The 14,521-nt window shown below is 39.8% G+C and overlaps 1 protein-coding gene across 1 annotated transcript in view; it reads right to left on the bottom strand.

Moving 5' to 3' along the window:
* The window catches only part of RNF217 (ring finger protein 217), a 39,964-nt gene that overhangs the window by 16,878 nt on the left and 8,565 nt on the right, over window positions 1–14,521 (bottom strand). The window contains exon 2 of the mRNA XM_033143725.1: window positions 6,261–6,494. Within this exon, the coding sequence (XP_032999616.1) occupies window positions 6,261–6,494 (234 nt within the window). The remainder of the gene's footprint in view (window positions 1–6,260; window positions 6,495–14,521) is intronic.

Here is a 14,521-nt window from a genome sequence, read left to right as displayed (position 1 = left end):
GCAAACAGTTTGCTGGTTACTGAACTTACTGGCAGGCCAGTCTGCAGAAAAGGTTTTGAAACTAGGGTGTGGGCATTGCATGCTAATTTTCCAATATGGATGATTCAGGCCCCCCCCCCTCAAATAATCCTGCTACATCCCTTTTACTTTCTTTGAAATGACTCTAAACAACAGTAAGGCAACTGTAAGGCACTTAGCTCAGGAAAGGTGGCCTAATACAAACATAAGATGGAAGTTGTGTTTAACTAACAGTGCCACATAAATAAATAAAAAAACTAAAATCCCCAGCTGCTTATTGGGAAGGCCAGCATTTTCAACATTCCTTACACTAGCCATTATAATGTAGCTCTGTATTTAATATTAAGGGCAATAACAAGACATTGCAGATTCTCCCCACCTCATGAGAGGAAATATATCATTTTCAAGGCTCCATCCTGAAACAGAAGTCTTGTAGTTCTGTTGAGGCTTCATGGATGGAGAGAAGAGTTTTAGGAGCAGCGGAAGGACAAGAGGAACATTTTTTCCCACCTGAATGAGTCCTTCCCATGCTGTGCTATATGGTACTATATTGCACATTAAAAGCTGTAAAATGGGGAAAGGGACACTACTGAGATGTAGCTCTATTTCTCCATTATAAATGAATTGGGAGAGGCTGTACTGCTCCTGGACTAGAGCCTGGATACAGTCTTGGGCTAAATGAGGGGAAACGCTATGAGCTTGAAACTTGTCAAAACAGAGGCTCTGTGGGTGAATGGTTCTCATGTCTGAGAAACTGAATGATTGCCTACTGTAGATGTGGTTGTGCTCCCTCTTGAAGGAGCAGCTATGCCAACTGGGATGTTCCTGGATTCAGCTTTGTCACTGAAGGTCCAAGTGGCTTTTGGTAGCAAGGATCACCTTTCACCGGCTTTGGTTGGTGCAACAGCTGTGACTGTTCCTGGATGAGAATAGCATGAGCCCAGAACTCGCAAGCATTTGTAACCTGAAGACTGAATTACTTCAACACACTTTTTTCTGGGGCTTCCCTTGCACTTGGTCCAGAAACTCCAGGTAGTGCAGAATGCTACAACGTGATTGCTAATAGGAACAGAAGTCTGTCGGCATATTACATCTGTGCTCATGAATGTGCACTGGCTGCTGATTCATTACCGGGCAAAGCACAAGCTGTTACTATTGGTATATAAAGTCCTTAATGACTTAGGATCAGTTTGCTTATGGAACTACCTCATCCTGTATGTGCCTATTCAACCACCTCTGTCTGTGGAGCTTGCATTCTTATAAGTGCTATATTTGTTGAACATTTGCGAGGAATCGCTCCTTTAGCGTGGCAGCCCCTGGGCTCTGGAACTCTTGCCTATTGACATCAGCTGAGGCACCTTCACAACACTGTCTTAGACAGTGTTTCTGTTTGAGTGGACTTATCAAGACACATGATTTAGTTACATTTGTTGCAAATGTTTTATTGACGTTTACATATGTTTTCAAATTATATTTATGCATATTTGTTTTTAACCGATTTGTGCATTTTAGTCTACTTTTAAATATAACTGGAGGAGGACTTTTTTGACTAACGATTTGCCAACCTCTAAAAGTATTATAAAAGTACGGAATGTATCTGATTCCATACATCTCCTTCCCACTAATATTATTTATTTGTGCCTCTGTAGCTAATGAGAAGCAGATAAATTTTTCATTTCTCATCTACAGGATATACTTCCTACAATAATTCAGTGGCAGGCTTCAAGAAAAGAAGGAATCTGAGCTTCCATTGTTCAGCATCTACCAAGTACAATGAGAAAGTTCTCCCTGCCCTTCTATATTGACTTTTCCTCTGATGAAAGAGAATCCCACATAGTTAACATAACAGAGTCTGTCTGCTGGATACTTCAGTAGGCATCCTTGGTGTTCTATTTCTAAAAGCATGCAATCACACCAAGTCTTCACTTCATCTGTCACCTGCCTAAATGCTATAGGTTGCAAAAAGGCAGAAATGTACAAAGATAGAGTACAAATGAGAAATGAAAATGAAACAAACTTCTGGGCTAGGCAGAAACTGAATACATCCCCCTCCCCCCCCCCCAAATTGCCTGCACAAGAAATTCCCACAACACAAGTCCATTTTTAGTTTGTGCAGTATAATAAAATATGGAAGGTGATTGTTGTTTAGACTCCCACTGTTGTTCTGCTGGTTTTATATATGGCAGGTAAAGGGTACATGCAACCAGCATGACCAGTGGCCAGGGATGATGGGCACATGTTCTACACTCCTGCTGTCGGGGGATTATTATTTTTTTGTCTTCTAGTTGCTACCAGCAGCTCTCATGTACTGTGGGACAAAGGGGGTTTCACTTGAGTTATGACTAAGAAAAGTGCTCACCATAGTAAACACAGGGAATTCTCCAAGGCAAAACTGGATCAAAAGCAAGCCAGGACATTTACAACTTCTGATTCTTATTTTAGAAATAAATATAAACAGTGATCTTACTACAGCAGACATTTATTCTAACTTTCTCATCACACCTCATCACAGCTTACCCGGGGACATGGGAGTCACAAAAAGCATTAAATTCTGATTGTGAATGGAGAGCAATTTGAAAAAGCATTATCTAGATTCTGACACAGCACTTCCACTGTCTTCCGAAGGATACAGATAGTGCATACCTTATTTAATGTTACAATTATATTTATATATAACGAAAAAGAAAAAGAAAACCATAGCATATATCCTACCTAAAGACAGTTGCCTAGTTCAGACTTCATAAAACAATCCTCTGAAAGATGGTTTCAAGGCTCAGGTACATAATGTGGCTCCATGTGCTTCCACTTCCACTTTTGTTTGAGTGTTCCGTTCTCTACTTCCTGGTTTTCTTAAAACACAGTTCGTCATAATGTCCAAATTGGCAAACTCTAGCTTGTAAATTTGCATGTCATGACAATCTGTGGCTAGAGAAAGTCAGGATATGGAGAAGGGAACTGTAAGATGGGAGGGGGAGGAGAAAGCACACAAATCTTTGGCACACTTCCAAGTTCCTAAATTTAATTAACTCTCCAGGTTTGAGGGAAGACCTGCTACTTTATATTTAATTACTTTATTCAGATCCCCCTTTTCAATTTGCACAGCAGTCTCCAGATAATAAATTACAGTAATAAAGCACAAAGATAGACAGAACATGAAACAATTATAAAACACAGCAACCTTAAAAGCAGTCTTTTGAAATGGCACAAAATTGTCATAAAATCCCTTCAGGAGTCAAAAAGTGTATGCAACACCCCCATGAGAAATGGAAAGAGAGCTCCCTGGGGAGAAAATTCCACAGCTGTACTGTCTCTCACTAGAAGTCCAGTGCCTGGCAATCACCCAATCAAATATTTGTAAATGATAGGCCTATCATTTTTAAAGCTATAAATAGTTCTAACACAGCAACTGACTTCATTAATATCCACACAGAGATATGAACCCAAGACCCACACACAACCTGCAAGGTTGGGCAGCAATGTTTCCTACCAGTCACACCTGAAAGCTCCAGACACACAGGCACATTGCTGCTATGCAAGATCTGGCAGGGGTAAGTACACTCCATTTCTAGTTGATCAAGCATTCTAGGTATTTATTCTATGTGCAGGTGTGTACAGGATGCAGATTCTGACTTTTAAAATTATGTATGCCATCTCCAGTCCATGCTTGAAAGGGTGGAGAGTAAGTCATATAAATAAATGGAAAGAAGGACTCACACATTGTTTCTGGTTTAAACCATTCAAAAGTAAAGAAAGGGCTGGATCCAGGCTTAGTTATGTTTTCCACTGAAATCAACTGGAGTTAAAATCAATGGGACACACGTTAAACAGTACTAACCTAAGTCACATTGGTATCAATGGCTCTGCTCTAATCATGATCAAATCTGGATTCAACCCATGGAAGATGGCAGCAATACACTGGAATGCATTTAGATACCTTTAAGCTATTCAGTTATATAATGCACTTTAATCTTATAACATCAGTCCCGAATCTCGCATTACGCTGCTCCTTACATTGACATAACTTAATGGAACAAGTAAAGCAGCAGAATGTAATTTGAAAAAGGGACCAGGAGCAAAAATTCAAAAGGAGTTAAAATAGAATCACTGTCATTCACCAAATCAATATGAAAATGCAGCACTCAAATCTGCTCAGCCATGAATTTGTGGGGTGACCGACTGAAGCCTCAGTTCCCTATCTGCAAATGATAAGGAGACAACTTACCTTTCATTAATGAATAATGAACACAAAGTGTTTTGTAGCTTATGAGCACCATACAACAACAACAAAAAGAAAGGTAAAGGACCCCTGGACGGCTAAGTCCAGTCAAAAGCGACTATGGGGTTGTGGAGCTCATCTCACTTTCAGGCCAAGGGAGCCGGTGTTTGTCCACAGACAGTTTTCCGGGTCATGTGGCTAGCATGACTAAACCGCTTCTGGCATGACGGAACACTGTGACAAGTGCCAGAGTGCATAGAAACATCATTTACCTTCCTGCCACAGCAGTACCTATTTATCTACTTGCACTGGCGTGCTTTCGAACTGCTAGGCTGACAGGTGCTGGGACAGAGCAACAGGAGCTCACCCTGTCACAGGTCTTTAAACTGCCGACCTTCTGATCAGTAATCCCAAGAAACTAAGTGGTTTAGACCACAGCATCCCATGCAAATAAAAACATTCCATATAATTGGAAAACCTTGGCAAAGAGCTTATATATATTCTTCTTAGCTTTATGGTACTTGTGCCACCAAGATTTTCTTACCAACTGCTTTCAAAGTCAAGCATTGTAATACACTTTGGTAGGTGCAGTATGGTTTTTAATTGCATTTTAATTGCTTCTTTCATTTCTTTTATATTATATTATATTATAATATTACAATTGGAATTCATAGCAATAAAAATACAATCGATAATCAATATGAATCTTTAATGTGATGGATGTGCCATCTCCCATCTTCAAACACAAATCGACAGACATGCCACCTACCACCTAATGAAGCTCACCAACCACTGGTGGTCTACAGACCACAATTTGAACTCAGCTATACAGCTGCAAATAAAAAAAATGTCCAGTAGCACCTTAGAGACTAACTAAGTGTACATGAAAGCTTATACCCAGAACAAACTTAGTTGATCTCTAAGGTGCTACTGGACATTTTTAATATATTTTTTGTTTATTTCAACTGTGTCAGACCAACACGCCTACCTGCCTGAATCTGCAAATAAAACGTTATAAATGTGTCGTAAAGTGCAATATAGATATGTGAGACTACATGGCGACAGTGAGCTATGCCAAATTCAATGTATTTTTCAAAACTTTTTTTAAAAAAGCATCTTCACAACATTTTTTATATGTGTGTAGATTCCACCTTTGATAACCGCTGCTCTACACCAATGTCTAGATATTAATGGGAGAAAGATGGGAATACAGATTATCTATGTAAACAGTAATAATAGGTAATATTCCATTGTGGAACCTGCACAATAGACTTTCACTTGCACGAATGGGACTTATCCTTCCAGTGCCCCCAAATTTTCTCTGAAGGCGTGAGGAACCCTCTGGAAAAGATGAGGGCCTAGGGAACTACAGCAAGAAGTAGATGAAGGGTGAGACCTCTTGTGTTCATTGGCATGACAATACAACTGACTTTTGGTCAGTCTACAAAATAGTTTTACAAGTTTTGAACACTGTATTCACCCAGACAGGCCCCCTCAATACAGACCTATTTCAGTACTCCTATTTAATTACTGAGAATCAGAGCACATAAGAGAAGGTGGCCCATAATTAAGAGTCAATCAACAAGTGTTTGGCCTTAAGAATTTCTAAGTTAGCTTCCACTGCAGTTATCAAACAGCATAGCTAAAACCTACAGAAAGCTCAACCATGGATACATGCAACTTACTGTAATACTTACTGAAAAGTATGGTGGTATTCACCTAATGTTTAGTGGGATGTAGGAACTTGCAGACTGTGAAATATTTCAGGCTGCATGGTTAATTCAAAATAAACAACAACGCGGTACAATAAAGAAAGGAACTAGTAAGTTAACTGGCCAGCTACTCTGGAAAGCTGACATTAATTAGCTAGTAGAGGGTATGAAACTATAGATTTGTATTCTAAAAGCACATCTTACATTAGGTTCCAGTAAGAGAAGAAAGCCCATTTAATGCCCACCATATCCTGGCCTACTTTTGCAGCTCACAGCTGTGCCATCTAATCCATAGCTTTGGTGAGCATGCTCACTTTGTACTTGTTCTCCATTTTGGTAGGGGTTGGAATGTGGCCTCTCCTCCTGAAGGTTGTAAAGTGCTTGCATTGAGGGCATGGCTTGGTGCTCGAGCCAATACGGCCAAGTTCCAGGAAGTACTTATATTTGATGATGTCATCATGTGGCAAGTTGTAGAGGACAGTTGTTTCATCCAGGTGTTCGCTACACTCTGTTATGGGACATTGGATGTCTGCTTGCCCCACCTGCACCTGCAAATAAACAGAAAAGCTGTGATCAAACAGGTGTGGACACACAAATAATAACTGGACACCCAATTCCATATCTAGTTCCAATACTTAACTTGTAAATATCTAACAAAAATGAATATAGCATGGCTTTACACTTAACTGCACACAATGCAGTTGTGAAATTACTTATTTTTTAACTTTTACAGGAAATATGTAAGCCCAAATAACAAACTATTTTTATTTTGAAGAAACTGATCTTCTTATAATTAATCTGTTTTCAAGGGATTTTAAGTTAATACTGGTTCAGAGCAAATGTTCTCTCATCAATGCATACCAGCATTTTCAACCTATAACAGCACATCTTCAGAAACACCTTTCAGGTTATCAGCTGATTAAGATCCAAGAGAAGGACGCCTCTCTGTAGTTCAAGCGCTTTATCTTAAATGATCTCAGAATGAACTTTTTAGCTCCCCTAGTCCCCTAATTCTTAATCATACACAGCTTCAAAGTATATAAAATCTAGAGTTTGATGTAATTTTCTTTTCTTTGGTGCTCTGTGGTGGATCCGCAGCTTAGCATTTCTCATTTGTCACAATCAGTAATAGTAATTTCCATAGCCTATAATGCCTCTTAGCAGTGCAACTGTGATTCTGTACTGCAGAACATCAAAGATACACCCCTGATACTGCTTGTTATGCTGCAGTTACACTGAACAAAGTTGCAAATCTAAAGTAAATCCAGGAATTCAAAGTTTGTGAAATAGGGCTAATCTTCCATCCTCTGTACATGCAAATCTTACTCTAACTGTAGTAGAACGAAGGCACAATGTGAATGAAGGTACAATCATCTTATGCAAAAACTGTTCATATACAAGTTGTTTAAATACATGAATTTAATTTCTGAAATGTGTATCTAAAATTAAACACAGCTTTAGCACCAGTATGATTGGGAATTCTCCAAAAAGCAAGCATTCATCCAACCAACCAACCACTTCAAGCAACTGCAGATTGCTTTGCAAGCACAATATTTAAATCCTAAATGTTTATGCCAAGGGAAATTGTCTTCTACAGCCAATACTTAACACAGGCACAGTCCCTCTTGCTAGTACTGCAATTTCCCTTTCAGTTGTCTTTCCATTTTAATGACATATTTCCACAACAACATTTGCTTCCCAGGACTTACTTCCAAGTTCTTTCCACCTATAATCCAACTATACAGCCAGTCACTAACTTTGGGAAAGTGCCAAAAACTAGTGGGAAACAATAAGACAACCAAATACAAAACCATGCCAAATTCAAGCTGCATTACAAAGGAACATTCCTTTGCAGCTATGGCTTGAATTCAGTGCAATTTGAAGCTTTTCCTGTCTTATGCCTGATGTCACATGGATGGATAGGTGAGCAGGGTTGGGTAAAATGAGCAAGCAGAACAAAGGGAGAGGCCTGGTAACCATAATTAGGCAGTGGGCCAGAGGTTCCCCACTGCTGCAATTGAGGATCCAGTCCCCCCACTGTATTAACGTCACAAGTTTAAAGCTCTATATAGACATCTAACTATAACTACTGCACAAAACCTTCCCCTGTGTATCAATGTACACCTTGAGTGTTGGGCTTAGTAAGCTAGTTGCCAAGGAGTTGCTATCCTGCCCAAATAAATGACTAACTTCAATCCTGAAATAGTTTGCTCCTGTTATTCTTTTATACTCAAAGCCAGTGATTTTGAACACGAATCCTTGAATATGGCACTCAGTGCCAGTGGGAACTAGCACCCAACCTCTCTCAAACATGGAAAGCAAGACCAACATGAAAAAACAGCTTATTTAAGGCAGCAGTCACATAATGCCCCAGAAGTGTTTCTAAATTTAGCAGTGTACCAATACACCAAACTGCACAGCACTTTGTTAGCACCTACGACTGTCATGGTCTCAGAACTTCATGAAATTTAAAAGTAGCTTATTTTCTATTATAACATTAGACATTATCTTTGAATTAGACAGTCACTGAAAGTTCTTTTTCAGCTAGACTGCAAAGGCACATTACCAGATGTCTAGCTCATAAATTGACATGATTTAGCCAAAATATTCCAACACAAAAGAATAACATATGAAACATGGATCTCTGGTTATATCTGGGGAGTCTGTATGGAGATGTTGGAAGACTAACCTGTTAAGGAAAGAAAGCAGATGACAGTGGGGGAGAGCAACAGGGGAAAATAGCATAATAACTAAGGATGATTTAACATTAATGTGTATTAGATGGGCACAACCATAAATTAATTGTAAATACTATTTACACCGCAGGTTTTCCCCCTAGCTAGCATGAAATCATATGGTAGAAATTAAAGTGACTATTAAGCAATGACAGGACCTTGACCCTCGTGGTCAGATGAGCTCTACTATTTTTTCTCTTGTGGTGCCTATCTATTGTTCTACCAGCTGATATTCACTAGACCAGGGGTCAGCAACCTTCGGCTCTCCAGATGTTTCGGACTACAATTCCCATCATCCCTGACCACTGGTCCTGTTAGCTAGGGATCATGGGAGTTGTAGGCCAAAACATCTGGAGAGCCGAAGGTTGCCTATGCCTGCACTAGACCCTCTAAGTGTGATTGAGTTGGCTACTTCCTTGGTTACTTAAGAAGGCCTCTGGCTGAGCATCTGTGATCTGAAAGCTTTTCAGGTTTTTGTTATTGCTGTCACTAGTTGCTACTGTTGTTAACACCAGCAAGCTAATAGGATGGTTTTTATTATAGCTTTTAGCTTTTCTTGATTTGTCAGCACCATGGAGTCTTTTAAAAGAAAGATAGAATATTTATATAAAGATAGAATATATATATATATATATATATATATATATATATATATATATATATATATAAACTAAGATCCTTAATGTGTAGCTGTTTATGGAAGACTGCTACCAAGAAAAATTGAAATCATACGAGCACAGGATGCTAACTTTTACAGAGTCAGGCTATTGGCCCATCTAGATCAGTATTTCCGACATAGACTGGTAGTGGCTCACCAGGATTTTGGGATGGGTTGTCTCCCAGTCCTACCCGGAGATGACAGGGATTGAACCTGGAAACTTCTGAATGCAAAGCAGATGCTATACCACTGAGCTATTGCCCTTCCCCAAAAGGAAAAGGGGGGTGAACGCCTTTCATCAAACTACTTTCATAGGGAAATCAGACACCATTTTCTGTGGAAGGAGTTCTCTCTAGTGAGGTAGGAATGCCATCACCAAGGTAAAGAAACCATATACATGGTCATCTGTTGAGATTCCTGCATTGCTGAGAGTTGGATGAGATGACCCTCAGGTCCCCTTCCAAATCTAAAATTCTATGATTCCACCTAAATCCTCATACTTGTCGAAACCCCTTGTCACTACACGGTACCTTCCTTCCTGCAAAGTTTCTAAGGTAACTTTGCTCCCTAGTTCTGAAATGAACATGGCTGCTAACAGCATAGAAGCAGACAAGATAATGCAATACTATTCCAGGATACATCCTTGGGCTATTTCGGTCATCAAACTCCACATTATTAAAATATTCTGAGAATTGGTTATGCATGTAGCAAGAAAACCCCAGCAAGATTATTAACAGTAATCCTTGAAAAGTACACATTGCAAATACCACCTGGATGTGACTAAGGCATATGGAATAGTATTTGGATCTACTCTCTACAGGAACAAGTGAAGTTAGTGCACTAGACTGAGCTCTGGAAAAACAATCCTGAATCCAGTAAAGTCCCAAGCTGTGAGCCTGCATTAAAAAAACAAAACAACCCCACACACTTCCAAAACTGCACTTATGCCTTATTTTGTTTAAGTAATTGCCCAAGAACGTGTAAAAAATAAGAGGTGTGGGGGAGGAAATAGAATATCCAGACTAGAGTCAATGTTCAATTTTTTGTTATTGGAAAAACAATATACTGGTACTCTATAGGCACATAAAACCATATTGCTAAGTGCACTCTTTACACAATGATATTTTAGGCATTTGTTCGTATACACAGAGGCAACTATTTTTGACAACTTGAGATGACATACTGAAGTTTTGTCCGGAGAGGCTGATAAGATTATTTGTTTTCCATCCCCAGTCACATGGATTCTAGACCTGAAGATTCCTGGGCAAGAAACAATTCCTCCAGATGTTCAATTGGAAAACAGTTCTTTCTGTATGCCAAAACAATGTATCTGATGTTGGAGAAATGTTTCCTGTAGTTTGGTTGTTCTGGTAAATAGGATTTGTCTGTGTTCATTGACATTTCCTAGGCCACTATCAGGATGACACATATGAACATTACAAAACATTCTGTTGATGGAATTGTTGGAATGCTGTACCATCCAGGAAAGGAAAGCTGTTGTCTTAAAATAATATCTGTGTCCTCCACACAGTTTTTCTTTCCAACACTTGCCTGAGATGAAAGATACTATATCACATCCTGCAAAGGCATGGAGGAAGAGAAGCAGGCCAGCCATATTGACTGGAAAGGGTGAATGTACAAAGAGGATAGGCAGATATTAAATCAGAGGTGGGCAACTTCTGGTATGGCATGGCCAATGGTCAGGGACGATGAGAGTTATAGACCAGCAAAATCTGGAAGGCCACAGGTTCCCCAACCCTGTACTAAAGTATCTCCCAGCTCCACATTCAACCACAGCTGAAACACAATTGGTTGAGTTTACTAACAACTTCCTTGTGGTCATCAGTCAATCTGTAAGAAAAACCTTACATCAGATTCCTCATGCAATGAGAATGAGATGGGGAGTAGGAATTACTTCACATGACATATAACTGACATGAAATTCACTTGCATAATCTGCATGAACACAAATGTAGTTTAAGAAGACTTTCCTATGGTACCATGAGGCTTGCTATCAAACTGTGCCTTTCATGAAGCTTTAGTTTTGAGTTTTGGGTTTTTCTCTTCTTATATTAATGTGGCGGGAGACAGACTTCCCATTGTGAGCAACAGAGAACATTTGAGGTTTTGGAGGCAAGCAGGATGCCACATGCATTCATTTCCTGACCCAAGAGCCCTCAGCAATTGCACAATCCGCACTACACACCCACTGTCAAAATGAAGCAATGTCTGAAGTTCTCGGGGATGGCATCTGAATTGTCTCCTGCAATTACTGTATCTGTCTGGGTATCTATAGAAAGTCTGGTAGCTCTGCTGTTATTAGTTTACATTAAAGCAATTATCTTCTCAGCCACAAATTAAAAATAAAAAATAAACAAAAATAATCCACACAATTTTATAAAGGAAAAATCTGTCAGTGTAATACTGCTACCAAGTTTTAGTTTTCCTTAGAAAGCTAGCACTGAGATTTCAATGAATTAAAGCAAGGCCTGGATCATGTGAAAACCAGGCAAAGCTAACAGGAAAACTATTAAAAAGATCTTTAGAAACCAAAGATTTCTTACTGGGTTGGATCAAGACATTAATTATTCTTAGAACAGACCCACGAAAATCAGTGGGACTTGACTAACTTAAGCTCCACTGATTTCAGTGCATCTATGCCAAGCATAGCCAAGTACTGTACAGAGTCAGCCCACTGCATGTCTCCACACACTCAAATGTGTAGCATTCATATTCAGTGCTAGTGGCCCTCAGGAAAATGGACTGATGCATAGTAAAAAGGTTCAGATTTTGGACAGTTTTTGAGTGGAAATGTCACTGTTAGAACCACTCTTAGCAGAAGGCAACACTTGAGTTTTTTTATACACCTTTGTGCAAATTAATTGAAACAAACAATGTAGTTTATTGTACAAAGCTCACATATACATGTACAAAACTCACATATACATACATTGGTAACAGATATGACCTCCACTATTTTTAAGCAGTATTTGAACACGGTTTCGCATGGAGTCTACTAGTTTCAAACAGTCACTGTTGATTTTTGGATCCCTGCACTACACTTGAATCAGTGCCTGAATGAGCTTATCCATAGTTGTACAGTCTACAGCACAGAGGCGACTTTTGCATATAGCCCACAAATTCTCAATGGGATTTATGTCCGGTGAATTCCCTGGCCAATCAACTACCTGTATTTGCTGCTCTGTCATGAATTTCTTCACCACTTTCGATGTTTGACAGGAGGCTAGGTCCTGCTGCAATATCCAAGTGCCATCAGGACACCTCTTTTCCAGCTCTAGAATAACTCTCTTTCGTAGAACATCAATATATTGTGGCGAGCACATCATTCCTTCTATTGGCTGCAGGCTTCCGACACCATAATGATCAAATGACTTTACGTACAGGATTACGAGTAAGATGGAAAACATGCTTTGCTTCAATTAATTTGCACATGTACTTTTGAATTCTGATGCCTGAGAAACTTTTCCTGTTCTACAAGATCCCTTAAAAACACTTTATGTTGTTGCTGCTGCATTATGCATGTTTATGTAATTAATTATAAACTAGATGGTATAATTAATAAGAGCTGGTTTAGTGTAGTGGCGGGAGTGCACAGGGAAGGCCTAGGTTTAAATTCACTCAGCCATGAACTCCTTAAAGAAGTGTGGGGTAATAACTGTGTCAATTATTAGACAGCCCTAGGGAAATAAACTCTAACATGTCCTGTGTCTAGCCTTGGAGTGGCACTGGCACAAGTTTCAATACGGAAGCAATTGGAGATAATAGTAAAATACTATGCTATGTCACAGAACAGCATTACATCAAGGTGGTCAAACCAGAGTCAATTCAGTTATGTTACCTATGGGGTTCTAGTTTTGATAAGGGACAGGAAGCTAAAAGCAGCAAGATGGCACAGTAGCAAAGCTTCTTATCTGCAGATGAAAAGTGCAAAAGCCTTCCACTAATTAGCTTCTGGGGATGTTCTCTTCCACCTACTGAGCCCAATGTGCATGCCGGTAGGAAAACATGTCTGGCTAAAGAGGCTCTGCTGAAGCAGTGACTCAACTTGTTATTTGCTCAGTGCTCAGAATCATGCCCAGCTGTACTTGATGAAGACGTGTACTTCTATCCCCAGCCCATGTCTGTATTTCTCTATGATGCTGCCTGTCTCTCTCTGCACCATGAATCAAGTATCACCTAGTAGCATTTTAGTATGTCAACAAATATGCCCAGATTCAACTAGCAAGTTGCAATAGTGGAAGGCAATGCAAGGCCTTCCTCTAATAAAACAGGTTTCTTTTTCCACCCCCTCCTTTCCCTCTGGGAATCCCCAAATTGGCTCTGATGTATGTGTGTTGGGGGAACCCCAGAACAGCTCATGTAGCAGGGGGTGCGGAGAGGGGAGACTTAATGTCTGGCAAGCTGAAATGCTTGCACTGATGGAACAATCTGCTTAGCACTACATTGAATTCCTCCCTGCAGACTATTTATTTCAAATGTTGATATACTGCATCTCATTAAAATCATACCAAGGCAGAGGATACTGTCAATATACCGGTAAAACAGGAATTCAGAAACTATCCTATATGCAATAATAACAATCAAATTCAACAAAATTCAATCCAGCACAGCCAACTCAGCTCTCCTGAGGAAGAGAGATGGAGGGAGGAAGTAGAGGAGCAACTTGGCACTGGGAAAAGGCAGCTCCAAAGAGGCGCCCAAACATTAAGCCCTAGCCTCTGCCAACACTATATGCCACCGCCGGGAGCACAGTCTACAGCCTGAGAGCCATGCGCACATATCAACAACAATCTTTATTACGGTCCATAGACTCATCAATTCGTTACAAAGCAATACCCAATTAGGACAGCCTGCCTTCAGGTTACACAAGCATTTTGTTCAGACTTAAAGTAGGGATCATTGGTTCTTGCAACCACCGATAGAAACTTCAGCACTGATAATGTTCTGGCATTTGCCCAGCCTACATATCAATAAAAATAAGGGGGGGGGGGTGTTCTGGTGTATTATAAAAATGTATTTTGTATTGGGTAAGAGCTTTTTGTTTATCTTTGGACAGATATGGGAGCGGGGAAAGAAAAGTGGGAGGCATCTAAAGAAACTGGTGAGGCTGCATAGGGAGCTTACTTTCCATTATGAAATGGAAGGCAGAAAAAATCATGAA

The sequence above is a fragment of the Lacerta agilis genome, chromosome 3 (assembly GCF_009819535.1).
Source record: "Lacerta agilis isolate rLacAgi1 chromosome 3, rLacAgi1.pri, whole genome shotgun sequence".
Lineage (NCBI taxonomy): Eukaryota > Metazoa > Chordata > Lepidosauria > Squamata > Lacertidae > Lacerta > Lacerta agilis.
The sequence above is the reverse complement of the archived record's forward strand: the minus strand, read 5'-3'. Positions and strand labels throughout refer to the sequence as shown.